The sequence below is a fragment of the Xenopus tropicalis genome, chromosome 10 (genome assembly GCF_000004195.4).
Source record: "Xenopus tropicalis strain Nigerian chromosome 10, UCB_Xtro_10.0, whole genome shotgun sequence".
NCBI lineage: Eukaryota > Metazoa > Chordata > Amphibia > Anura > Pipidae > Xenopus > Xenopus tropicalis.
This window is the reverse complement of record NC_030686.2, coordinates 10,812,145-10,838,428: the sequence shown is the minus strand read 5'-3', so window position 1 is coordinate 10,838,428 and position 26,284 is coordinate 10,812,145. Positions and strand designations below refer to the sequence as shown.

Genomic DNA, 26,284 nt, shown 5'->3' with positions numbered 1-26,284 from the left:
CTGATTGCGGAAATGACGTTATGCCATAACAGTTATTATGGGAAGATGTTCTGTGTGCACAATTAGCTCCTTAGCAGCTGTGCACACAGAATGTCTTCCCATAATAACTGTTATGATGGCATAATGTCATTTCCGCAATCAGCAGCTCCCGCCCGCCGTGCCTTGCATTATCCCTTGAATCGCAATAAAAATCGCGATCCATTCGTTGCTTTTGAGAAGGCGTTGGTGCGGGCCACAAAATACTGTACTGAGGGCCGCGAGTTTGAGACCCCTGGTCTATATAGTCCAACTAGTCTTTTGACTAGTTGGATTATATAAGCCCCTCCCACTTACGGGCTGATAATGCTTCTGAGGCCATGAAACGCGTTAAGCGTAGCTCCATGGCTGTACATATAGGTTTTTACATATAGGATTGAATAAAAATGACTGTTTTTTAATCCAGCTCTTTTTTTTGGTGCATTTTTTCTATTTCCTGCCACTAAACATCTGTCGTGGTTTGTACAAAGCCATCCAATGACTTGGGCTCAGTAAAGCTGCGCTGCTAGCACTACAGCCTGCCGAGCGGCGGCCACATGACTAAGCAGATTGGAAGCGCTAAACTTCTCTTTCAGCTGTTGAAAGACTACAACACCCAGAATGCCTTTGGGGAGCTCTAACCACAGCAGCAGTCGCCTTTTCCATTTCTACAATAAAATAAAAAGTATCGTACTTTTCAACTACCCTTCAGCTCGCCATAGTGTAATAATGACTCAGTACGGAAAGGGAACACTCTCACCCCACAGTGTGAGGACTTGGCTAATGGGCCCGCCCTTTCATTGGCTCTACCTAATAGGACGCACCCCCTCTCCCCCACAACCCTTAGCGGCACTCCTTAGGCGCAGCAAGTCCCCTCACAACAACCAATAGGTTTCCGGGACGTACAACTAGATCCGGCAGATATCCGTGCGCAGCAGAGCCACACCTCCTCAGCCCCATTCTTCCCTCTGACACAAGCGCGCTCGAATCCCTCCGCGCCACGCTTGCTCACTCCGGCAGCCCGCCTGAGCTCTGTGACCCGGCACCGCCCGCATGGAGCTCGTCACCATCCTCGAAAAGACCGTGTCTCCGGGTACGGGCGGCTGGTTATTGGGGGTATTATTGTGTGGGATAACAGTGAGGGGAGGGGGGCAGCAGGGAAATGCATGGGGATCCCCAATAGAGCGGCAGGGCCCTGAACCCATGTCTACCCTTCTTTTCCCTCAGACCGCAATGAGTTGGAGGCGGCGCAGAAGTTCCTGGAGCAAGCTGCAGTCGAGAATCTGGTGAGAAATGATAGAAGTTGGGCTTGAGAAGGAAGCCGGGTAGGGAGGCACCATGACAGCCACACGGAGCCTTAGGTTGGCCGTGCCGGCTCTCCCACTACATTAAACGCATGCAGGAAACAGCGACACTTATAAAAAGAGTCCCACTATCAAAGTAGCCACCAAGCTGGCAGGGGGCATGCTGGGAGTTTATTTGGACTTATTAGGCCTGGGGGGTAATCGTTCTCTGATAACCCCCGCAGCACATAGGAAGCCGGGAATTGCTGGGACTGCCACTGCCAGTAGGTCGCCAGCTGTTCTGAAATGGCTAGCGCTGTGGTGCCCGGCCAGGCCTCAGTGAAAAGCGCCAAGACTGGCGCAGCCTAACTTGCCCGCCACCCTGCGCTAGCCAATGGGGAGGCGCGGAGCCATTTAGCCGGGTCTAATTCGGCCAATGAGAAAGCGAGAAGAGGGAGCGGCGAGGGGGGCGGTGGTAAAGCACGTTGCGTTGCACAGCTATGTGGGGCTAATGGGGCTCCTTGTGGCATCGCATGATGTCGCATTTGGGCTGCTCTGTGCGTGTTGTGTGATTTTCCTGTGCTGACAAATTGCATTTTTTTGCAGTCCTTGGAGAATGTACAGAACTCAGTGTAGGTGCAGTGTGACATGCCACATTCCTGTCATTGTGAGCTTCCTTGTATTGCAATAAATGTCGTTAAACCCTGCAAACTAAATGCTTGCTTCCTGTTTCAAGGTATTCTCTAAGTACCAAATGTTTTGTATTGCTTTGCCATGAAGCTGACATGTTACTGTTTTCTTCAAAACTGACCTGCGCTTAAAGGAACAGTAACACCAAAAAAATGTATATATTTTCAAGAAATTAAACTATACTGTATTGCTGCCCTGGTAAAAATTGTATGTTTGCTTCAGAAACATTACTAGAGTTTATATAAACCCTGGTGTGTAGCCATGGGGGCAGCCATTCAAAAGAAGAAAAGGCACAGGTTATATAGCAGCTAACAGATAAACTCTGTAGAATACAATGGTGTCTTATCTGTTATTTGCTATGTAACCTGTGACTTTTTTCCAGCTTGAATGGCTGCCCCCAGGGCTACTCAGCAGTGTATTTATATAAAATATAGTAGTGTTCCTGAAGCAAACACCCGAGTTTTACTAGTGCAGGGCAACAGTACGTTATATTTCAATTACTTTAAAACACTTTCATTTTTTGGTGTTACTGTTCCTTTAAGTTTTTGAAATGTTAGGAAAGGATCTCGGGAAACAAGTGGTGCCAATGGCTGCCATCTTTACTTGGCAAAGACCAGGCTGGGGGTGGGGGGCAGGGTTTAATACAGGGGTGCACAAAAGGTAGATCACGGTCTACCGGTAGACCTCAAGGTGGAATGCAGTGGGATGACATCCCGCCACTTCCCCCCCCCCCCCCCCCAGCATACTGAAGCTTTCAAGTGCGACTGCTCAAGCCGTCTTTGTAGTTTCATCCCAGTATAGAAGATTGTCCCCACTGGGCCACTGTATATATTTGTTCCCACTTCATATATGTTTCTGTGTGCAGACTACAAAGTGGGCCATAAGGAAGGGAAGTAAAAACTACTACAATCCTTTCACATTAAACTTGAAGTTGGCACGTGAATAATGTTATGTGGGCATTAAATGTGAATTTGGCACTGCATTTATATATTGCTATGTGTATTTGTTAAACATCCATTGATATTTCTGTTGCTTATTGTGCCAAATGATAGACGTTGCACTATTTTAACTGTGGTAGAGCTCATGACTGAGGCCAGGTGGGAAGAGTAGATCACAGAGTGACAAAATCTGGGCACCACTGGTTTAATAGAACCATCATGTACCTTTCCTCATGCCAGAATTCATCTCTTACCTCCATGTCACTTTGTTTTTATAATAACAATCACTTAAAGTGGCCTTGCATAGGCTAAAAAAAAAAGCTACTGACTTTTAGATCAGTTTATCCACTTAGGGCAGTGGCACACGTGGAGATTAATTGGCCAGTGTCAAATCTCCCGGCAATGCCATCCCACTGGCTAGAATGTAAATCGCCGGTGGGATGGCATATGCGTCGCTGCAGTGTCCCAAAGTTTCCTTTCAAGACAATTTCGGCCGATTTCGGGACATTGCAGAAATGCGTATTCCATCCTGCCGGCGATTTACATTCTAGCTGGTGGGATGGCATTGCGGGGGATTAGTCGCCCATAACAATGAAGATTTGTCGCGGGGCGACTAATCTCACTGTGTCCCGCTGCCCTTCTTGGTCTGTATATGGTGTCCTCAAGAGACCTACCCAAATAAAGTTTTCCCTGAAAATTGTCCAGCATGTTGATGTCTCCTTAGGTCACACAGAATGATCCAATTTCTGGTCCCTTGTTGGATCAGCCAGTTAAATGTCTGACCTGCCCAATTGGCTACGAAAAATTAGAAGTGTTGTGTATGTTAAGTGAAAAGGTAGAGATTGGACAAAAGGTAGCGCTTATATAAGTCAGTCAGATAACTGCAAAACAAGTCTGTGCTGTATGGGCAGGATTCTATTTGAATAGCAAGATACTTTGCCTCATTTGACTGATTGTGCTAATGAGTGAATCTGCAGCGGTGTCCGCTCTATTCCAACAATCATCAGATTTTCTTCTGACAGAACAACTGGCCAGTACTTTAGGGGCTGCAAATAGGATGTTATTGGTCCTGTTTGAGTCTGTGTAGCTTAACTGACAGGGCATTATTTTTGATCTTAGTCTAGTCCTGCTGGCAAGGCTCCCTAAACACTGTTTGGGCAGTAATGTTGAAATTTTGATAAACCAGTGTGCCTGACCACAGTTTAAGAAGATGAGCACAGAGTGACACTTTTGTTGGTCAGTCAGAAGTTATTAGAGATGGTGGCTACTGTACTCTTGCAGTTTAGCACTTCTGTTAGTACATTAGTCCCAGAGACAGATTGCCTTCAAATAAAGGATCTGTAATCATAGTAACTTTAGATGAGGTTGGGAGGGGGGGGGGATGTGTCCATTACATTTAACCTTTATGAAAACCTGCCTAATTGCTAATTAATTAGAAGGCAAAGAAAACTATAGTGGATGTTTAATAAAGTTTTGAGATGTTTCGTTGCAATTCCACCAAAGTTTTTTTTCTTCTGCTGCAGACCGTTCTTCTACTATCCACATTCATTAATGAATTTCATAGCTGCACTAAGTAACAACACTTTTATACATTAAATTTCTTCAAGCACATGGAATAATCATGTCAGGTAGCTTAACATTTTTAGGCACACCGGGAAGGGGATAAGAGCCTTACATTAGAGCTTATAGTAAGTACAGCAACATCTTTCCTAATATTTTTGGGCCCAATTAAACATAGCTGGCCTTGCATATAACTTATGTTTTGGCAATCTGTTCGGTTTGGTCATCCACATAACTCTAGTTGGGCAGATGTGATCAGCCATAGGGCCAGAAATGATATCACATGTTGGTGCACATTTAACTGCAGGCCCTCTATAGACAGAAGTGGTTCTTTCAGGTTTGACTTTTAACTTTAGAATAGTGGTTCCCAAATTGTTACCGTCTGGCCCAAAGCAGTGTTCTACTTAAAGGAGCAGTAACATGCAAAAAGGTTTTTTTTTTTCTCCCCCTGAATTATAATGTGCTGTTGCCCTGCAATGGAAAATATACTGTACTAACAAGCTGCTGTGTATCCACAGGGTAGCTTAGGCTCAAAAAGTATAAAGGCACAGGCTTATATGGCGGATAAACTCCATAGGCCAGTGCTACACTGGACGGATTTGCCCTGACACTTTGAAAACCTGATAATTGTACCTGCGCCTGCAGCATAATTCAGCTGGAAATTGCTCAAGTATGCAGTTACGGGCTCAGATACTGTGTGCCTGCATGCTGGCTGAAACAATACTTACAGTTGCAGGCACAACTTTTTGTTTTTTTTAAGCATGGGGGCAGATTCTTGGTCTGCTCTTTTGTACATGCCAAGAATTTGCCCTGTGTGGCACTACCCATAGAATACAATAGAAGTCTACAAGTCTTATCTGTTAGAAGCACTAGAAAAGCAGAAGGCACACCATGTAATTGTGGCCTTAGCCCTACCTCATCTTGTATAGCTACCCCCATGACTACACATTTGTAAAAACTGTAGTAGTATTGAAGCAAACGATTTTAGCAATGTATGGCAATAGTACGTTCTATTCTAATTCCTTTATATGTTACTGTTCCTTTAAATTTGATGGTCAAATACCCATTTACATATTGTGCTTTGAGTATTGAAACTGTGCTTGTAATCTGTCTGTTTAGTGCACTCTAAAGCTTTTAAATTTCTTTACATTCTTTTCAGCCTACGTTTGTGGTGGAACTCTCAAAAGTGCTTGCAAATCCTGCAAACAGTCAGGTGGCCAGAGTTGCAGCCGGCTTACAGATAAAGAACTCCCTGACGTCTAAAGATCCAGATGTAAAAGCACAGTACCAGCAGCGATGGCTAGCAATAGATGCCCATGCCCGTGGAGAAATCAAAACTTATGTAAGATATTTGCAGCACAGCCTATAGTTATTTCCCTACTTTGTCCCTATTTACTAGAGATCAGCTTGTGGTTAAATAGTATTAATCTGATCTATCCAATATTAACCAAATTGAATGTGAGCTGCTTTGTTTCCAGATATGACAATGTTCCACCTACACATGAATAAAAAATATTATTGTTGTTGTCTATTATACTATCCTATCGAGACACCATTTTAGTGTCTTGACATTAAGCTTGCAAACCATGTGTTGCACATTTTTGTTTTCAAGTGTAAAAAAATCTTTTTTTAGATTGTATCCAAGGTTAAATGTTGGTGGTTTTGCAGTACTTTTATGCTATGTATGACCTTTATTTTTTAGGTTCTGCGGACACTGGGAACAGAGAGCTACCGGCCAAGTTCAGCATCACAGTGTGTTGCAGGCATAGCGTGTGCAGAGATACCAGTAAATCAATGGCCTCAACTAATACCCCAGCTGGTTGCCAATGTGACGGACCCCAACAGCACAGAGCACATGAAAGAATCGACATTGGAAGCCATAGGATACATCTGTCAGGACATAGTGAGTGTTGTCCCTGTTCCTATAAGTTAGTACTGCATTTGGGTTAATATACTTTAACAAAGATAGTTAATTTATACTTATTAAAAAGTAAATTGAGGCAGTGGGTCAGTGGATATTGCAATCATTCATACACATTTATTTATACTCATAGTATGCATTTGTAGAAAGATTCAAATTGTATCCTTTATCTTCCATTTCTGTTAGGACCCAGAACAGCTCCAGCACAAGTCGAACGAGATCTTGACTGCCATTATACAGGGCATGAGAAAGGAGGAGCCGAGCAACAATGTCAGACTGGCAGCCACCAATGCTCTGCTTAACTCCTTGGAATTTACCAAAGAAAACTTTGACAAAGAGGTAATATGCATATTCTGTGATAGGTGGTGCGGGAGAAGTCACATCCCACATTGTTTATATAGGATAACCTGGATTTGTAGTAGTTTTTACCCTTATTTGTTTTATGTGAGTTATCAAGTCTCTATGCCTTGGAATCTGTAAAATGTGTACAGTTGCTGAGCTGTCACCATTCAGTTGGGTCTGTAACCTGATTCAGGAGTCTCCATCTACATTTTAATGTCCCTTTTATCTACCTTATTCAGCACTTTTTTTGTGCAATTGGTGGCTTAATCCCGGCTGTAGATTTAACTTTATCTGTTCCCTGTACCTCTTTTAAAAAGGGTGATGCCTAATGCAGGAAGAACATAGTATCTCCAAGTACCAGCTTGGGTTTTAGCAGTAAAGAACTTTGAGATTCTCTCCTTTCACAGAATTAAATGCACGCCAGATAATTGATAGTTTTGTTGTAACTTCATGTGTGTTTCAGTAAAAAGTAACATTTTAATGCTTTATTTTCAGTCTGAAAGGCACTATATTATGCAAGTGGTCTGTGAAGCTACTCAGTGTCCTGACACCAGGGTAAGTGTTTACACAATAAAAAAAAAAACAAAAACGTAAAAACCCAAATTAATGGCATTTTGGGAGGAGCAGTAACTAGAGTTTAAAAGCTGAATGAATGACATATTTAAAAAGAAAAAATGGGCTTATTGTGCATTCTTAGTTTTGTAAGAATCTTATGCTTTTATGGAAATGGATGTCTGTCTTTGTGGCACAGAACAATGTAAATTTTATGTTTCTTTGGAAAATGTGTGACAAGTTATTGCTCCTACAGGTGCGAGTGGCTGCGCTGCAAAACCTGGTGAAGATTATGTCCCTTTATTATCAGTACATGGAAACCTACATGGGTCCTGCACTATTTGCTGTAAGTTTTGTACTGGTGAAAGTGTTTTCTAGGTGGGTTATGCCTTTTGATTTGCACTAATTTTTTTCCCTCCTGCATCTCAAAGATCACTGTAGAGGCAATGAAGAACGAGATAGATGAAGTTGCCCTGCAAGGTATTGAGTTTTGGTCCAATGTCTGTGATGAAGAAATGGACCTGGCTATTGAGGCATCAGAGGTAACTTTTTTTTGTTTTCTTTTTAAAACTATATTTTTGTTGCTTTTTTTTTTGTCCTTCAAGTTTTGCTTGGGGAATTCTCAATGACAGGACCTGCACAAAAACTTGAGATAACTGCAGATATTTTTTGGGTGAAAATATGGGCAGTTTCTTTTGGAGCCAGAGCTGCTTTCTATCCATCAGCTATAGCTGTGTAACTTGGCCTCTTAAACTTAGGTGCCTTCAAGCAGAATTGACTGTCTGTACAAAACTACAGAGTAAAAATTTGTCTCCAATTCCAGCATCTGCCTTTTAGATTACATTGACTCTGATTTTCCTTAAAACAGCTCAAGGTGCTAGATGTAAAGTGACTTCGCTTCGGTGCAGTGCTTTTAACCAGATTCTGCAATTTTCACAACAGGCAGCTGAACAAGGGAGACCTCCAGAGCACACAAGCAAGTTCTATGCTAAAGGGGCTTTGCAGTACTTGGTTCCTATTTTGACACAGACACTCACAAAACAGGTAACCAGAATGTGTTGCGACTAATATTGATTCCTTACTTTGTAACTAAAATGAAAATACATCGTTTTGTCTGGTTTTTGAGCTTGTCCATTTTTTTTTTTTTTGTTTTTTTTAGGATGAAAATGATGATGACGATGACTGGAACCCTTGTAAGGCTGCTGGAGTGTGTCTTATGCTTTTAGCAACCTGCTGTGAGGATGACATTGTCCCTCACGTGCTGCCATTTATCAAGGAGCACATTAAAAATCCAGACTGGCGTTACAGAGATGCAGCAGTCATGGCGTTTGGCTGCATTCTGGAAGGGCCAGAGTCATGTCAGCTGAAGCCTCTTGTTATTCAGGTAATTCAGACTTCTTCCCAGCCAGTTACAAAAATGTTTTTTTTCTGTCTAAGGATGACCAGTTCATGCACCACACAGAATAACTCTGTGTTGATTATGACTCTCTGAAGACATTGTGACAAAATAACTGAATACTGTAAAATTTTATATATTATTATTATTATTATGGTTCTTTTGGGGGAAAAAGCAGACAATCTCCCCCCACAATAAGTGTATATTTAAAGGAACCTGTTGAGTAATAAGTCAAATGATCCTTTCAATTTAATGATTAGTTACACTTTACCAATATTCACACTAAATGTAGTTACCGATTATTTAGTGTATACATGATTACCACCAAAGTAATAGTATGGAGGTCAGCTTCATTCTTCCCATCATGGCTTCCCTCTGTCCTTCAGCACCTCTGGTCTGCATTCCTCACATCTTGTCACAGGCTCCTCTGTCTCCTTACAAGCTGCTTCCCCCCCCCACTACTGTCTAATGCACACTTTTTTCAGCAACAGCTAACATCCCAACTGCTCAGATGGGGAATGATAAAAAAAAATTGCCCATTGTTCAAAGGTATTGCATACAGTAATGAGATTTTTGATAACTGTAACCCACAAACATTTAGACTACCAGTCACAGGAATCCATTTGATATGGAAAACTGACTTGGGTGTGAGCGGTATTGAGTGTAAGCTTCCTGGACAACTGGTTCTCTACTAAGCTTACATTACCCATATACTCTGTGTAAAACAATAGATATGAATACATACAAATTGATATATATTAACTGCATACCAGATGTTAATATTTGATTATATATTGGGGCATTAGCAAATATTTGTACACATTTATTATATATTTATGCATACACACATTATATAATGTGTGCCTCTATAATAAATGTCTGATTCATCCTACATTGGAGAGAAGTAATATTCTTTTAGTGTGTTGGCTAAGCTTAAAGCAAACAACCGCTGACTGATGTAGCTCCACTTTTCCATTCAGTTCTTCAAGTTTGCATATCTCACTCAGGGTTTTGAAACCTGTAGTAATTACACAGCTTATACTGTTTTATAAATCCAATTGTTAAATCTAAAGTTTAAGTTTTCCACTGAGTTGGCATTGGCTTTTTTTCAAGCGAATGGTCTTCAGGTTGGGGAGGTGTAAAACTTGGCTGATTTGTTTTCAACAGGCAATGCCTACACTGATTGAGCTAATGAAGGACCCCAGTGTAGTTGTGAGAGACACTACGGCCTGGACAGTGGGGCGAATATGTGAGCTGTTACCTGAAGCAGCCATCAATGATGTATATTTGGCACCTCTTCTTCAGTGCCTCATTGAAGGTCTTGGAGCAGAACCTAGGGTGGCATCAAATGTCTGCTGGGTAAGACCAAAGTGTTGCTATGTGCTTGTTTAAGCATGTGTGGAAATATTAATGCTGTGTAATAATAGATGTTTGAATTGAGAGAATTTGAATTTTTGCTCTTTCAGGCTTTCTCCAGTTTAGCTGAGGCTGCTTATGAAGCCGCTGATGTAACTGATGACCAGGAGGAGCCATCTTCATACTGCCTGTCCTCTTCGTTTGAAGTGATTGTACAGAAACTGCTTGAGACGACAGACAGGTGAGGTGTAGCTCTATTATGTGCCTTAAATTCTTAATTGTGCTGATTTGAAAAATGCAGGCCCTCTGATATTATGAATGAAGCTATATAGTGTTTACAAGTCCTTTACACCACACTCCCTTACAGTATAGGATGTACTTGCGGTTGTCTAAGGATGATAAGTTCATGCACCACGCAGAACCAGCTGTGTTGATTATGACTCTCTGAAGGCACCAAAAAAGCTCAGCATATTTATATGTAACCAAAATCTTAGATCCTGTCCGATGTAGTGGCCCTAAAGTGATGAGGCTAATGGATTTCATTTTAAGTTGTAACAGCATATTAATCAGTCTTTAAATTGCAGGCCTGATGGACATCAAAACAACCTGCGAAGTGCTGCCTATGAAGCTCTAATGGAGATAGTTAAGAACAGTGCCAAGGACTGCTACCCCGCAGTACAGAAAACCACCCTAGTAATAATGGAGAGGCTACAGCAAGTACTTCAGATGGAGGTAGGAGTTGAAAGCATCTGCTGCGTGAGACTAGTTTGTGTTTTGTAGCCAGTAGAGCTCTTATATATTCCACCCTCCTTTTCTTTCCACAGTCCCACATACAGAGCACTTCGGATAGAATCCAGTTCAATGACTTGCAGTCCCTGCTATGTGCTACCCTTCAGGTAAGGACTGTTATAATGTAAGAATTCGAAAGTTACTGGGTGGTTTAAATATTCATAACTAACTTTACATTTCTCAACCTCTTGACAAAGTGTATTACAAATACAGGTTTTGGATCCCTTTTATCTAGAAACCTCTGAATTTGAAAAGTCCATTTCCCATGGAGTCCATTTTATAGGACAAGGCAACTCAAAATATAATTTTTTGCCTAATAAAAGAAACCAAAACTCTAAGCAGCTTTGCAATATACATTTATTACAAGTTTGTAATGGTTTTTGGGTTATTTGTATTTATAATTGCTATTAGAAGCAGTGTTTGCCTGTCCTTTTCTATTCTCTGCCCTGGGGGCTCAGACTGTTGAAACATTGTAACACAAGGCAGCAGACTGACAGATCTGTATTGCTGGAGAAGCAAGACCTTTGCAACATTGTTTAAAATGTAACAACCAGGAGCTCAGCAAATGCTGCTTTCAATAGCAATTACATTTACAAATAACGTTTAAAAGCGCTACAAATATTTAATTATTTCATATTGGAAAGTTGCTTAGAATTATGTTTTCTTTCATTATGCAAAACATTATTTTTGGGGTTGACATGCCCCAAATCTAATTTCTAAATTATTTTTTTTCTGGAGTAATAAAACAGCACTTTGTGCTTAATCCTAACTGAGCTGCGTCAATCCATATTGGTGTCAATGCAATCCTATTGGGTTTATGTAATGTTTAAATGTTTTTTTTTTTTTTTTAGCAGGCTTAAGGAATGGGTTATCCAATATATAATATTCCTTATCTGGAAAGCCGATCCCAAGCATTCAAGATCATAGATTTTTCCTATACCTGTATAATTATTGAAGGCTGCAACCTTTTAGTACATGCCTGGGACAAGACGACTTTAGGTCTCCAGTATTTTCACAGCGAATATAAAATTTAAAGAAACATTAACATCAAAAAATGAAAAAATTTGAAAATGAATTCAAATATAGGGTGTCTATTTCCTGTACTGGTAGTTGTACGTTTGCTTAAACACTTCTATAGATTATATGAATAAGCTGATTTATAGCCATGGGGCAGCTATTCAAGCTGAAATAGGGCTAAATGGCACAGGCTACATAGCAGATAAGCTCTGTATGATACAATAGATTTAGGCCTTGTGCAGAAATATAAACCCACTTTTGCAGGTTGAATATCTTCCCCTATGGCTGCACAGCAGTATTTTCATACTGGTAAAAAGCCAGTTTTACCAGTGCAGGGAAACCGTATGTTATATTTTAATACTTTTAAACACTTTGATATATTTTTTTGGTGTTACTGTTTCTTTAAGGGGAGTATGTTATCTGCACTGTTATGTTCCCTGGCGGCTTCATTTGACAACTTGAAACCCACACTGAAATGCAAGCTGCCTGCAGTACTGCAGCAAGATCTTACATGGTGACTCAGTCTAAGTGGAACTGTCGATCCTTGTGAGCACAAATCAAGCCCTGATTTTAAAAGGTGTTGCTATCATGCAACCTCTATTGCTCCCAGCCCCTACCTGTATAAATCCCACAGCGTTTTACAGAGTGAAGACCCTGACTAGTTTTAAATGGGCCCACAAACACCATAAACTGCAATACGCTTATCCAAAGACTCCTATAAATCCTGAAAGACTCCCATATCCTAATAAATTATGAGGAAATATGGAAGCAAACTGAACATTTTTGTGCAGTAAACTGCAGTCATTGCGCTGGTATCATAAAGTACAAGGAAAGGTACAATCACTTACCAGGTATCCCAGGCCGGTGCTCATTAGTAGAAAACTGCAACAGTCCAGTGTACACATTTTGGTAACCCCCAATGATTGTACTTTTCCTTTATACAAATTACCTTGAATATATGGTACAACACTAAAACCAGTATACGGTATTTACAGTTTCTTAACACACCCCATTTCCCACTTGGATGCATAACCCCTCCAGGTTTGACCATTTGGCTTGTACACTAAACTTTAATGGAGTTGTGGTAAGGAAACAAACTATCCTACATATTTGGTGGTCATATTATCTATGTGCAAAATATAGGGGTGCTTCTGTCACACATTGTGCACTGTATGTGCAGTTGTTATAATACCTTCTGGAACTTTTGACAATACAAAGACTTTACAATATAGAGCAGTTGTCTTGAAAATAATAATTGCGCAAAGAAACGAGACTAATCAGCAGTTTGTTCATGTTGTCTGTGAAGCTCTGGGCAGTGGCTCATCGTGAACATGAAGTTCCAACAATGTAACATGAAATTATTGATTTCATTATGGTGGCTACTGCCATGTCTCAGCCCTTGAATATGAACTTCCCCTACCTGTGTTAAGCAAGTGCTTTCCGGCAAGCAAGAAAATGCATCCATGTGGCAAGAGAAACCTCTTATACTTGTTTTTATGTATCAGAATTGTTTTTATACTTTCTTAATCTGTATATCCTATTATGGTTTTCTCTAGAATGTGCTGAGGAAGGTGCAACACCAGGATGCCCTACAGATATCTGATGTTGTGATGGCCTCATTGCTCCGCATGTTCCAGAGCACTGCAGGTTCTGGGGGAGTACAGGAAGATGCCCTCATGGCAGTCAGCACCCTAGTGGAAGGTAATGGTGCCTGATGTGGTTGCAGTACAACCTATGTGTAAGATTGATGTTTGCAAAGTTTGGCACAAATAGAAATCAATATGAATGCAGTGGTTGTCACAAAGTAAAGTGTAGTCGTAATTGCATACTATTACAAACCACTGTTTCATTTATTGCCCTGGTTTTGTCCTATAGTTACATAGGGTTGAAAAGACGACCAGAGTCCATCAAGTTCAACCCTTCCAAGTAAACCCAGCACCCACAAACCTATACAGACCTATATCTATACACTCGCATACATAAACTATATATATACCAACAACAATACTAACTGTGGAGTTTATGTTGGTATAAATCTCATTACTGATGCCAACAGTGGCTAGTGGAGAATGTCATCTTGAACAATTATGTCACATAGATGCCATAATGACATGTTACTTATTTTTCATTAAGTATGGGGTTTGCATTCCTGTTTTATAGTGCTTGGAGCAGAATTCCTCAAGTACATGGAAGCATTTAAACCATTCCTTGGCATTGGACTTAAAAATTATGCAGAGTATCAGGTAAGATGACATTCCTGTTTGCCAAACTCTCCCACCTTGGCCCGCACTGGCAGGTTGTAGATTCTGGAAAATGCTAAGCCAATTTTTAATCTATTAGGACTCCCCCATGTGATTGTAATCTAAATGGAGATTAAATGGCATATTAAATACCCCAGTCGTTTTGCAGTGTTCTTAGTGTACAAAAAAGCCCTAGAAACGTCTAGTTGCTGGAGAGTCTCTGGATGACAAGTTCATGCACCACACAGAAATGTTCTGTTGATTATGAATTTCTGAAGACTTCTTCCAGACTGTAGGAAGTTTTAGAGTTCCCTTTTGTTTATTTGCATTTCTGCCACATAGCGTAGAAAGTAGCACGTTTGCCTGCGTTTGTGTAAGAATAGGCTTCTGTAAACCCTGTTGTTTTTCCCAGGTGTGTCTAGCTGCAGTAGGACTTGTTGGTGACCTGTGCCGTGCTCTACAATCCAATATCTTGCCATTCTGTGACGAAATGATGCAGCTTCTGCTAGAGAACTTAGGGGTAAGTATTTGGTGAAAGAGGAATTGTGTACAGCAATTGCAGTTCTTTTTATTATGGACGTGTAAGCCTAGGAAAGATACCACCATGCCTTACTTGTGTAGTCTGGTTATGGTTATTTTGCATCTTGGAGAATAGCAAGCTATTTCATGCTGTAGAATGCTTAATAGATTGTTTCCTGTTATATTACCAGAATGAAAATGTTCACCGCTCAGTGAAGCCTCAGATCCTTTCTGTATTTGGAGACGTTGCCCTGGCCATTGGAGGGGAGTTCAAAAAATACCTAGATGTTGTGCTTAATACACTGCAGCAAGCATCACAAGCTCAGGTAGACAAGGTAAGCAGCAGCATTGTTCCACGAAAGGGCCTTACCAGCAGGAATTATTTCCACAATCTAGAGCAGCAAGACAAGCAGCGGCTATATGTAACATATTCCTGAGCTGCCTTGTTGGTTGAATAATCTAGGGAACAGAGTTGAGACTTTTCCTCCCTGTATTTTTGGCTTCCTCCACACCATAACTTTTTAAAACTGTGTCTGTTATGGGTTCGAGGAGTGACTCTCCCCAACCCTCTGTGTCTCTTCCCCTGCAGTCAGATTACGATATGGTGGATTATCTAAATGAGCTTCGAGAGGGCTGCTTAGAAGCATATACAGGAATAATCCAGGGGCTCAAGGGAGACCAAGAAAATGTCCACCGTAAGTATTTCCTAGCAGACTCTTGTCTACTGTCAAGTCATCATCCGAGGAGTTGAACTGAAAATTTTAATTATAAAAGGTGAATATATTATTGCCTGCCATTGTCCAGATTGTGACATTCATGTTAGCTAAGGATCACTGGCCCAATGTTGGGCATAAAAAGAAAGTTATGGTCATTTTGTTTTTGTCAAGGGTTATGCAGGGGCACAGCTTTGTATGTTCTTGTGCTGTGTATGGCATAAGAGGTCATGGTAACCTCTCTTGCAGCCGATGTGATGTTGGTGCAGCCCCGTGTAGAATTTATCCTGTCATTTATCGATCACATCGCGGGTGACGAGGATCATACAGATAGTGTGGTGGCCTGTGGAGCTGGTCTTATAGGGTAAGTGGCGATCTATTTACTACTTGCATGCACATAGAGGTCATTGTATTAAATGGTGCTTCACCCCATTGGTTTATAGGATGCTTTGGAATGAGTTACCATTTTTCCTTAAATTGACCATAACACAGGCAGGTCACCCTTTGACAAGGTTACCAGATCTTTTTTTAAAAGCATCTGCATTAATATTTCCATCAACTGACCTGTACGCCAGACTTTCATTCTTGCCATTTCTTTAGTAGAATGCTTTGAAACACAAGCTGTACAATTCTTTGAACGTTAGAATTGGTCTTGAACAGTGATCCCCAACCAGTGGCTCGGGGGTAACATGTTGCTCACCAACCCCTTGGATGTTGCTCTCAGTGCCCCCAAACCCAGGGAGTTATTTTTGAATTCCTGACTTGATGGCAAGTTTTGGTTGAATAAAAACAAGATTTACTACCAAATAAAGCCCCCTGTAAGCTGATAGCGTGCTTAAAGGCCCCTAATAGCCAATCTTAGCCCTTATGTGGCACCTCCATTAACTTTTATGATGCTATTGTTGCTCTCAAAGTCTTTTTACATTTTGACTGTGGCTCACAAGTTGTGGACCCCTCGTCAAGATAACTAAAGGGAATAACTGTTCCATGATAAACATAGTCACAGGAAAAAGAAGCTGCTTATTGACATCAGTGGATGGTGAATCAGACTTTTCTTTTTCTTCCCTTAAAAGAGACTTGTGCACAGCCTTTGGAAAGGATGTCCTGAAGTTGGTAGAGGCTCGACCTTTGATCCATGAGCTGCTGACAGAAGGGAGGAGATCCAAGACAAACAAGACAAAAACACTTGCTACCTGGGCGACCAAGGAACTGAGGAAGCTGAAAAACCAAGCCTGGTAAGAATTGTGTGTTCAGCACCCTGCGTACCTAATGTTGAGTGTCTGCTTCTAAACCCTCGTCTCCTCTCTTCTCCCTTAGACCTCACTGGCTGTGTGAAGCCCGAAATCCCACTGGAAATCTCCAATCTATTTGAAAACAAAATTATATCCCGGAAGTGAGGAGTATGAGCGGATACTTGAATGTTTGGGAATGAGAGGATGAGTGAGTGAGGCTTCAAACATACCGCATGGATGATGCAACCACAGCAGTGCTGTGAGACGAGCAGACTTCCTGGGAGAGAGAGGGAGAGCCATAACATTGTCTGCCCCCTCAAGAGGAGCGAGCACAGTGGACCTCCACTTACTGGTGTCTGCTTTCACTGCCTTGTGGCTGGGGCAGAACAGGAGTGACTAGTATAACCTTTTTTGTTAATTTCCTTAACATCTGCCCCTTTACCTACTTTCCACTTTTTTTTCTTTTTTTTTTTTTTTTTTTTTTTTTGTTAACCAACTTAAGAATGTGGGTGCCCCTTGTCACTTGTGCACACCCAGAGACCAGGGGGCCCCAAGCGGAAGGATTCTCAGAGTGAGTGTGTATGAGTGCGGAGGTACAGCAGTGTCTACACAACAGCTTCATTTGCAGTCTATTCTGATCCTGAGAAGGAGTTTATTGCTCTCGGTGTTTCTGGGCTGATGTAGAGGAGTAAAACTATACTGTCACCAGATGCATGGAGCAAGGATCCTAGGTTACAAAATAAGGTCTTCTCTAGTGTAGCTCTTTGCGGTTTTCCTGCCATGGGCCACTGTTATTTAATGAGGGATTCAGGAACCCATGGCAGGGAAGTTCATCAAGAAAACTGATATGGATGTCCTATAGTAAAGAAGTAAGCAAGCTGCCTTTGGCATTTACTTCCTTTTGTCTGTTAACTGCAAAAGGATTAGGAAGAAGTTGACTATCTTAATTTAAAAAAAAATGGCCTATAATTGTATTGGAGAGGGCCCCTTTACCCCTTTTACAAAAGTTTTTAAACAGTTGCTAAATTTAAAGGGTCTAATTTGCATATGAGGGGACGAATAGCATCTTTTTTTGCCTCATATGCTGTTGGAAAATGGCAGCCCTGTCCCTTTAATGTGCCAAAGAATCAAAATCCTTAAGTCTGGAATGTGAATTACATTTTCTGCACTGACGGGGCCTTGCGGAGCATTACTCTGCAGGTGGTGTGTATCTTGCTATGCAGTTTGCAACAGTGGCCTCCTCTAAGCTGTAAAATGGTTACACCAACAATTAAAACAAACACAACAGTAACTCTATGCCAGAGCTACGCTGACTTTTATTTCACTGACTAATGTGATATTTCGATCTCCTACTGCACTTAAACTTAAAGAAAAAAAAAAAATAATAAAAATTGCAAAAAAAAAATAATAAAATAGTTTAAAGAAAGAAAGTTTCTAAGTATATTCTAGATATCGACTGGATGCGCGTTGGACCATGGCACTTGTACAAGGTTCTATTTTTTCACTGCAGTTAAAGATAAATAAAATGGTGTCAAACATCCCCGGCCCTCCATCTTGTGTTCTTCGTGTTCTTAGGTATCTGCGATTACCCCCAAAAATATATATTTTCTTTTTTTTCTTAACATTGACGACTCTTGTTCTTAGAGAAAGTGGCTAGCTGCAGCTGAAATGTTCACATCCCTCTCGTACAGGCCTTGCACGAGTTTGTGTGGGTGGGATATTGGTGTAACTTTGTGATGTAAGTGGATGGACGCTTTGGATGGGGGATCAGGCAATGGAGCTGCCGGCCTGTGCTTTTCTCGGTCGATACTGAATTGGATTGTGGCTTGGCTGATCAGAAAAATCAGATGTTTTGGGTAGTCCTAAAGTTGGCAGAGTATGTGTGTGTTTGGAATTTGGAAAAGTAGGTTTGCATGGTATCTGCTGGGAAGGAAATTAAGATGTTGCAGATTCAAACCATGGGCTCTTCTGTATAAATAGTGCCTTGGTCTTGGGTGAGAGGTTTTGTGCTTACTGGAGGGTTCCTAACACTGGGTTCAATAATATGGCACTGCATGAAGAAACTGGGCCCCTTTCTGCTCTATGGCTCTACTCCCAGGGATAGAGACTTGCAGTTTCCATTGTTAAATATGTGAGAGTACCGAGCTGTGTCCTACAAGTCACCGTAGCATCGACAACTCCAAACTACAGCTTCTTTCAATTAAAAATAAGCAATATACCAGAGTTTATCAACTGCAACATCATTTGGGCAGCATTGATGTTTGAGCCAGCTGATTGAGTTTAGATAGTAATAAGCCTGCCTATTTCAAGTGACCTGGTCAGAGCCGTTCATCAAAGTTGGCCAGTAACCTATGTTGCCTGGCAATCTGGTGTGCTTCCACTGAGCTTGTTCCATGTGTAGCCTGCAAGGAGAATAAACAGTGACACGGTGATGCAAATGAAATCTGTGTGCTTGTGTTGACTGCTTGTAAGCAAAGCATCTTATTGTATCTTACTAATTCACTTAATTTGCTCTCTGTTCCTCGTTTATGGGGTTATATAATAAAAGGCACTAAGTTTGCTCTGGAGCAGTAAGCCATTGCAACTTATAAGCAGGTAGAATTTACTGGTCACCTGTTTAAAAGCAAATGCTTGATTGGTTGCTGTGGGTTACTGCTCCTGGGGAAAACTTTGTGCCTTTTATTACATTTGGGGGGTAAGGCCTTTGCCTCAGGAGTCCTGTTTCACTTCTTACATGTAGTGGCTTGATTTGTCCTACAAGTCAGTGGAGCTCTTGAGCAGGCCTGGGGGGGTGCGATAACAATTCTGGCCTGCAATGATGTTTAGGTGACGATTTGCTTTCCAATCAGTCACCTGTGTGATGGTACAGGTATGGGATCCCTTATCCGGAGACCCATTACCCAAAAAGTTCCAAATTATGGAAAGGCCATCTCCCATAAACTCCATTATAAGCAAATAATTCACATTTTTTCTTTTTCTCTAATAATAAAACAGTACATGTACTTGATCCCAACTAGATATTAATCCTTATTGGAGCCAAAACAGTCCTATTGGGTTTAATTACTGCTTAAATAATTTTATTAGCAGACTTAAGTTATGGAGATCCAAATTATGGAAAGACCCCTTATCTGGAAAACACCAGGTCCCGAGCATGCTGGATAACAGGTCCCATACCTGTACCACAGAGTTCTCTATATGACATTAGGGAGAAATCCCTGTCCTAAATAATCTATCACATCAGTTTAGTGATACAGGACTATAGGCATGTGACCTTTAATTTTACTTGCATATCCTTTTTATACATAATATTCAATTGTTCAGCATGCTATTCAAATAATGGGATCGGGGTGTACAGAGAATGGGTGGGCCCCCCTGCAAAAAAAAATATTCAGAGGTGCCCGGCACACAGGTACCTACCTCGGTGCTGCCACCTTACGTGCCTGTGCCCGCCACTGAATATTTGCAGTGGGTGCAACTTCAGCGACTAGATCAGCTATAGAAGAAGTAGACCCCGTGACTGCTTCCTTGTATTTATCTGTATTTATGCCACTGAAATGGTTATCTCGTATAGACTAGCAGCACCCCATTCCAGGGAAGCTACTGACTGGGAAAGGGGTAAAAGAACTGCATTTAGGGAAAAACCTTGTAGTCATGGGGCTGCTTTACTAATTGCTCATCAGCCTTTCTCCAGTCCATTCAATTCCTCACCCCAAATCGATGCTGTATTAAGACTTCTAGTCCCATAGCTGTTGATGGCAGCAGTAAAGTGAGCTGTTTAGTACCCCTTTGTAATCATTTTCCTTTTCAGTTGTAATAAAAAGCTCATTTTCTTCTAGTCCTGATTCCTTTGCCAGCTGGATGGGTGGCTGCTGTTTTGGCTACTGACTGGAGGGAGCCGGTGGGAAGTGAGTAGGCGTAGATGTAGGGTGTGCTGCAGTGATTTGTCTGTTAAAGCAGATGCCTATTTTTTCTCTCCCCCCTAGTTCCCATTCTGGTCAGTAGACTGATTGACTGCCAACCCTTCTGTTGGCCAGAGGATTAAACTTGCTCTTGTTCACCTGAAAGAACAAAATGTTAACACTCCGCCCAGGTTTTAAAAACTAAACATAATTTTAAGCAACTTTGCAATTAACATCAATTAAAAAGTATGCAGCCTTTTTCATCAGTTTAATGTAATATGGGTTGGACCAGTTCCCTAAGCCCCGCCCCCTGTTCCCCTGCTGATCTGGCTGACTACTTTGCGACTCCAATTAAATGTAACAGTAGTCGTCTGTCCTCAGCCTGCATCCTCACAATCCCCTGCACACGTGATGTCAATAAGGAAAGGAACATCCCAGTGCAATGCATTGTGGGTTATGTAGTTCCTGCATGCTGTCTGTAAGCTGTGGAGAAGTTGTTTCAATGTGTAACATCATTGTTTTAGTCCCTCCTCCCCTGCCATGATTTCAAACAATGCAGAAAGAGAGCTGTTATTCTGGATTTCTGCATATACAATTGTACTTTTTGAAGGAACAGATTACATTGATAGGTATAGTAGGGGTTTCTGTGTTGTGTGGGGCTCTTTAACAAATTATGGTTTAAAAGCCGGAGTTCCCCTTTAAGACTAAAGAAGCACATTGCTAGGTGATTTGCCTTCAGGCATACTAACATGGCACACTGCTCCTTCAAGGTGGCCTTATTCTTTCCACAATGGGATGGGCCAGCATCTTCTAGGCTTGAGCCCTCCAGTACATTAATAACTATCCAAGGTCATCCTGTAGAGGACTAGTGCATTACCAATGTGCCACTGGGTGATCTTGGTACAGAATGAGCTACAAATACAAGTTTAGTTGCTGCTTCACCTTGAAGTAAGGTTTTCCTAAATAAACCCTGACAGCCTTTCATTTTTTTTTTTTTTCCACAATCTATTTTTTTCACCTTTTGGACCAGCTATTCCATCTCTTTTTTATGTATGTATTTATTGCCCACTTTAGAATAATTATTACTATCTACTGACCAAGCACATAAGGCCTTTGTGGTGAAGAAATTCTCTGGGACACTGGACCAATCTGTAGAATTACCTGTAGTTGAAAACTAGCCAGCACCTGTGTAAGGAAGTTAAAGGAAAACTATACCCCCGAACAATGTAGAGCTCTAAAATATATTGCATAAAACTGCTCATATGTAAAACTCTGCTTTATATAAATAAACCATTTTCATAAAAAATATATGTAGTAGTATGTGCCAGTGGGTAATCCTAAATAGAAAATTGCAATTTAAGAATAAGTGTGAAGACACACTGAGCTACTAGTAGCAGCTACTTTTTCATGGCTACTAAGCACCAGAAAATCCCCTGCCATAGACAATACTGAGAGTTGCCTCTGCTACAACATACGTAGAGACAATAATCAGTAAATGACCAGCATTGTCTATTTTAGTAGCCATGACAAGTAGCTGCTACTAGTAGCTCTGTGTGGCTTAACCCTAAAGGGCTGCCCCTGGGAGCATATGATTCACGGTGCACACATACATGTTAAATTACATCAGACAATTAATGGACAAAGTTCTGCCTTTTATTCCCACACTACTTCCCGTTACAGTTAGAGCTGCATTATAGCCTGTCAGCTGATCTCTGAGAAAGCACACAGCCCAACACAAAATGGTGGTTCAAGGGAAAAGATGTAATAGGGTTCTATTTACTGATATATATATATTCCAGTTGGGCAAGATTCTTTAATAAGCCACTTACCATTATATAAAATGTCTGTTGGTAAAGTATTCATTATGGGGTTATAGTTTTGTTTGTACTGCAGTGGAGTTCAGCTTGAAATGGCTTCTGCACATGGTGAGCCCCAGTCCTGCATAGCAAATATGGACAGTGTATAAGTATAATGTAAAAGATAAAATAAAAGTCAATTGGAGCTGAAAAATCAGTTGACACAAATATATTTACTTAGACTGCTCTCTCACAGAATCAAGGGTGGCCCCTCAGTTTATTTCATATTAGCCAAACCAACTCAGAACAAAGTTACAAACAGGATGGCGACCGTTTCTGCTTGTATTGGTTACTGAAGACTTAAAATTAACTGTTAATATGATTTAGAGAGTGATATTTTGAGACAGTTTGTCTTTGGTCTTAATATTTATTATTTGTGGTTTTTAAATTATTTAGCTTCTTATGTAGCAGCTCTCCAGTTTGCAATTAACGGCTATCTGGTTGCTAGGGTCCGAATTACCCCAGGAACCAGTCGGTTTGAATGAGAGACTGGGATATGAATAGAGGAGGCACTGAATAGAAAGGCAAGTAGCAAAAAGTAACAGTAACAATAAAATTGAAGCCTCACAGAGCAATCGTTTTTTGGATGTTACCTCCCCATTTGAAAGCTGGAAAGAAGCAGGAGAAGGCAAATAATTAAAAAAGCAGGTTACAAGTACAGGTATCGGACCCCTTATCCGGAAACCCGTTATCCAGAAAGCTCCGAATTACGGAATGCCCGTCTCCCATAGACTCCATTTTAATCAAATAATTCAGAATTTTAAAACTGATTTCCTTTTTCTATGTAGAAATAAAACAGAACCTTGTAATTGATTCCAACTAAGATATAATTAATCCTTATAGGATGCAAAACAATCCTATTGGGTTTAATTAATGTTCTATTGATTTTTTATTAGACTTAAGGTATTGAGATCCAAATTACGGAAAGACCCCTTATCCGGAATACCCTTGGTCCCGAGCATTCTGGATAATAGGTCCTATACCTGTACTACAGACCTATAACAAAAATGGGTAAAACAATTTCTCCCACCACAGCCGCGCCTAAATAGAGCCCCACATTCCATTTGGAGGACACATACATAGTTAGGATGAGCTGAAAAAGACCAAAGTCCACGAAACAACACTATTTGTGCCAGAAAATGTCCTCAGGGGCCACTATGTCCTTGGGGGCACTGTCCCACATGTGAATAATGAGGAGCGTTATGGCTTGCTTGTTGTTTTGATGAATGTGACAAGCCAGGAGACTCTCTCGTGCGCATATGACTGACCAAACATGGCCGCCCTCACTGTGAGATCCCTCCAGGGATAGGGAGCAGGGTACTCTCTAGAAACATTTTAGGGTCCAAATTCCCTGCCAATTGTTCTAAGCTAAATTGCATATGAGGTGCCATACATGTCAGCGCTGCGGAATATGATGTTGCTTTATAAATAAATGTTAATAATAATAATAATAATGGCTGCCAACACCATTCCATTGTTCAGGCAGTCAGGAGCTGTGGCTTGTCCTCACTTTTTCCTCTGCCAATGCAACTGATACAGACTCCATGTTAGCCCAAGAAAGCACACTACTAAATCAATTACATCTTAAAAACTACTAGAAACAAAATTCAACCTATCTGATTATACGTATACATCCATATCGTTGGAAGCATTTGTTTACACAGTGACAGTTCCCATTCAAGATGCATCCCTACAACCATTTGTAAGTGTGCCAGCAGCCAATGTCACGCATTAAGGGCAGTGTGGGAAACAGAAGCACGTGGGCATGGTCAAAATGTTACCACATGTAGCTTGTCTCACTTTGTGAGTACTAAAGTCAATCCCTCTAGCTCATATGAGGTACAGGTATGGGATCCCTTATCTGGAAACCCATTATCCAGAAAGCTCTGAATTACGGAAAGCATGTCTTGCATAGACTCCATTTTAAAAAGTTATTATCAAATAATTCAGATTTTTAAGATTGATTTCCTTTTTCTCTGTAATAAAACAGTACCTGTACTTGATCCCAACTAAGATATAATTACCCCTTATTGGGGGCAGAACAGCCCTATTCGGTTTATTTCATGGTTAAATGATTCCCTTTTCTCTGTAATAATAAAACAGTACCTGTACTTGATCCCAACTAAGATATAATTACCCCTTATTGGGGGCAGAACAGCCCTATTGGGTTTATTTAATGGTTAAATGATTCCCTTTTCTCTGTAATAATAAAACAGTACCTGTACTTGATCTCAACTAAGATATAATTACCCCTTATTGGGGGCAGAACAGTCCTATTGGGTTTGATTAATGGTTTATTGATTTTTTTAGTAGACTTAAGGTATGGAGATCCAAATTACAAAAAGACCCCTTATCCGGAATACCCTTGGTCCCGAGCATTTTGGCTAACGGGTCCTATACCTGTACTGTGCTCACACACAAACTAAGGGCACACATACTGCTGGATTACAGCACCCAATGATACAGTTCTGTTTTTTACTCCCACACTTTTTCTTGTTACAGTTAGAATCTGCATTATTTCCTGTCAGGTGATCAGTGAGTGACTTACAGTACATAACAAAATGGTGGCTTAAGATAAAAGATGTGAAAGGCAGACTTGGACTAGCGATCTGTGGATTCTGGCAAATGCCAGAGGGGCTGCTGTAAGGTGCCACAGACAGTCACTATTTATTGGGCTGGGGGGGGCTGTTTGTGCCTCTGGGTACTGGGAATGCCAGGGGGGCTGTAAGGTGCCACAGACAGTCACTATTTATTGGGCTGGGGGGGCTGTTTGTGCCTCTGGGTACTGGGAATGCCAGGGGGGCTGTAAGGTGCCACAGACAGTCACTATTTATTGGGCTGGGGGGGGGGGCTGTTTGTGCCTCTGGGTACTGGGAATGCCAGAGGGGCTGTAAGGTGCCATAGACAGTCACTATTTATTGGGCTGGGGGGCTGTTTGTGCCTCTGGGTACTGGGAATGCCAGAGGGGCTGTAAGGTGCCATAGACAGTCACTATTTATTGGGCTGGGGGGCTGTTTGTTCCTCTGGGTACTGGGAATGCCAGGGGGGCTGTAAGGTGCCACAGACAGTCACTATTTATTGGGCTGGGGGGGGCTGTTTGTGCCTCTGGGTACTGGGAATGCCAGGGGGGCTGTAAGGTGCCACAGACAGTCACTATTTATTGGGCTGGGGGGGGCTGTTTGTGCCTCTGGGTACTGGGAATGCCAGGGGGGCTGTAAGGTGCCACAGACAGTCACTATTTATTGGGCTGGGGGGCTGTTTGTGCCTCTGGGTACTGGGAATGCCAGGGGGGCTGTAAGGTGCCACAGACAGTCACTATTTATTGGGCTGGGGGGCTGTTTGTGCCTCTGGGTACTGGGAATGCCAGGGGGGCTGTAAGGTGCCACAGACAGTCACTATTTATTGGGCTGGGGGGCTGTTTGTGCCTCTGGGTACTGGGAATGCCAGGGGGGCTGTAAGGTGCCACAGACAATCACTATTTATTGGGCTGGGGGGGGGCTGTTTGGGACTCAGTATACTTAAAATGCCAGGGCCTATTTTGAATCCCAGCCTGGGCCAGTTAAAAGGGTACATTTTGGTTAAGCTTTCAAATGTATGAATATAATAGTTTGAATGCCTGACAGCTATACTAGCATTTTGACTTTTTCATTCTCAGATTTCTTCTGAGGCATTTTGCCCACCACATGACAGAGGGTAATTATTTCCCTGTATTTATATAGATGTATAGTTGTATTTTTTTTACTGTAAAAAAATGATTTATATATATACACACATATATATATATATATATATATATATATACACAAAGTCCATTACATTAATAGCCGTGTATTTAAGATAAGTATTTTGCTTTCCCCCAGATTAACATAGATTTACACCTCAGATGTGAGGTATTCATAGAGGATTGAAGTTAAGCCACAGCAAGAAATTCTAATGGATTCTAAAGCCTCACTCCAGATTTGTGAA

The 26,284-nt window shown here is 41.4% G+C and overlaps 1 protein-coding gene across 2 annotated transcripts; it reads left to right on the top strand.

Moving 5' to 3' along the window:
* The first annotated feature begins 876 nt into the window (after window positions 1-876).
* Window positions 877-19,001, top strand: kpnb1 (karyopherin (importin) beta 1). Of its 2 annotated transcripts, XM_002940151.5 has the most exons (22): window positions 879-1,108; window positions 1,243-1,301; window positions 5,646-5,828; window positions 6,189-6,389; window positions 6,594-6,746; window positions 7,245-7,304; window positions 7,558-7,647; window positions 7,733-7,843; window positions 8,244-8,345; window positions 8,461-8,685; window positions 9,865-10,056; window positions 10,164-10,294; window positions 10,638-10,785; window positions 10,878-10,949; window positions 13,416-13,560; window positions 14,020-14,102; window positions 14,512-14,619; window positions 14,810-14,953; window positions 15,208-15,313; window positions 15,581-15,695; window positions 16,405-16,566; window positions 16,649-19,001. In XM_002940151.5, coding segments are annotated over exons 1-22 (2,631 nt in total). In that variant the 5' UTR covers window positions 879-1,068; the 3' UTR covers window positions 16,650-19,001. The 2 variants fall into 2 exon arrangements, with proteins under 2 accessions (XP_012808192.1, XP_002940197.1); XM_012952738.3 differs by lacking the exons at window positions 15,208-15,313; window positions 15,581-15,695; window positions 16,405-16,566; window positions 16,649-19,001 and adding an exon at window positions 15,168-15,188 and having other exon boundaries at window positions 877-1,108.
* The last annotated feature ends 7,283 nt before the right edge of the window (window positions 19,002-26,284 follow it).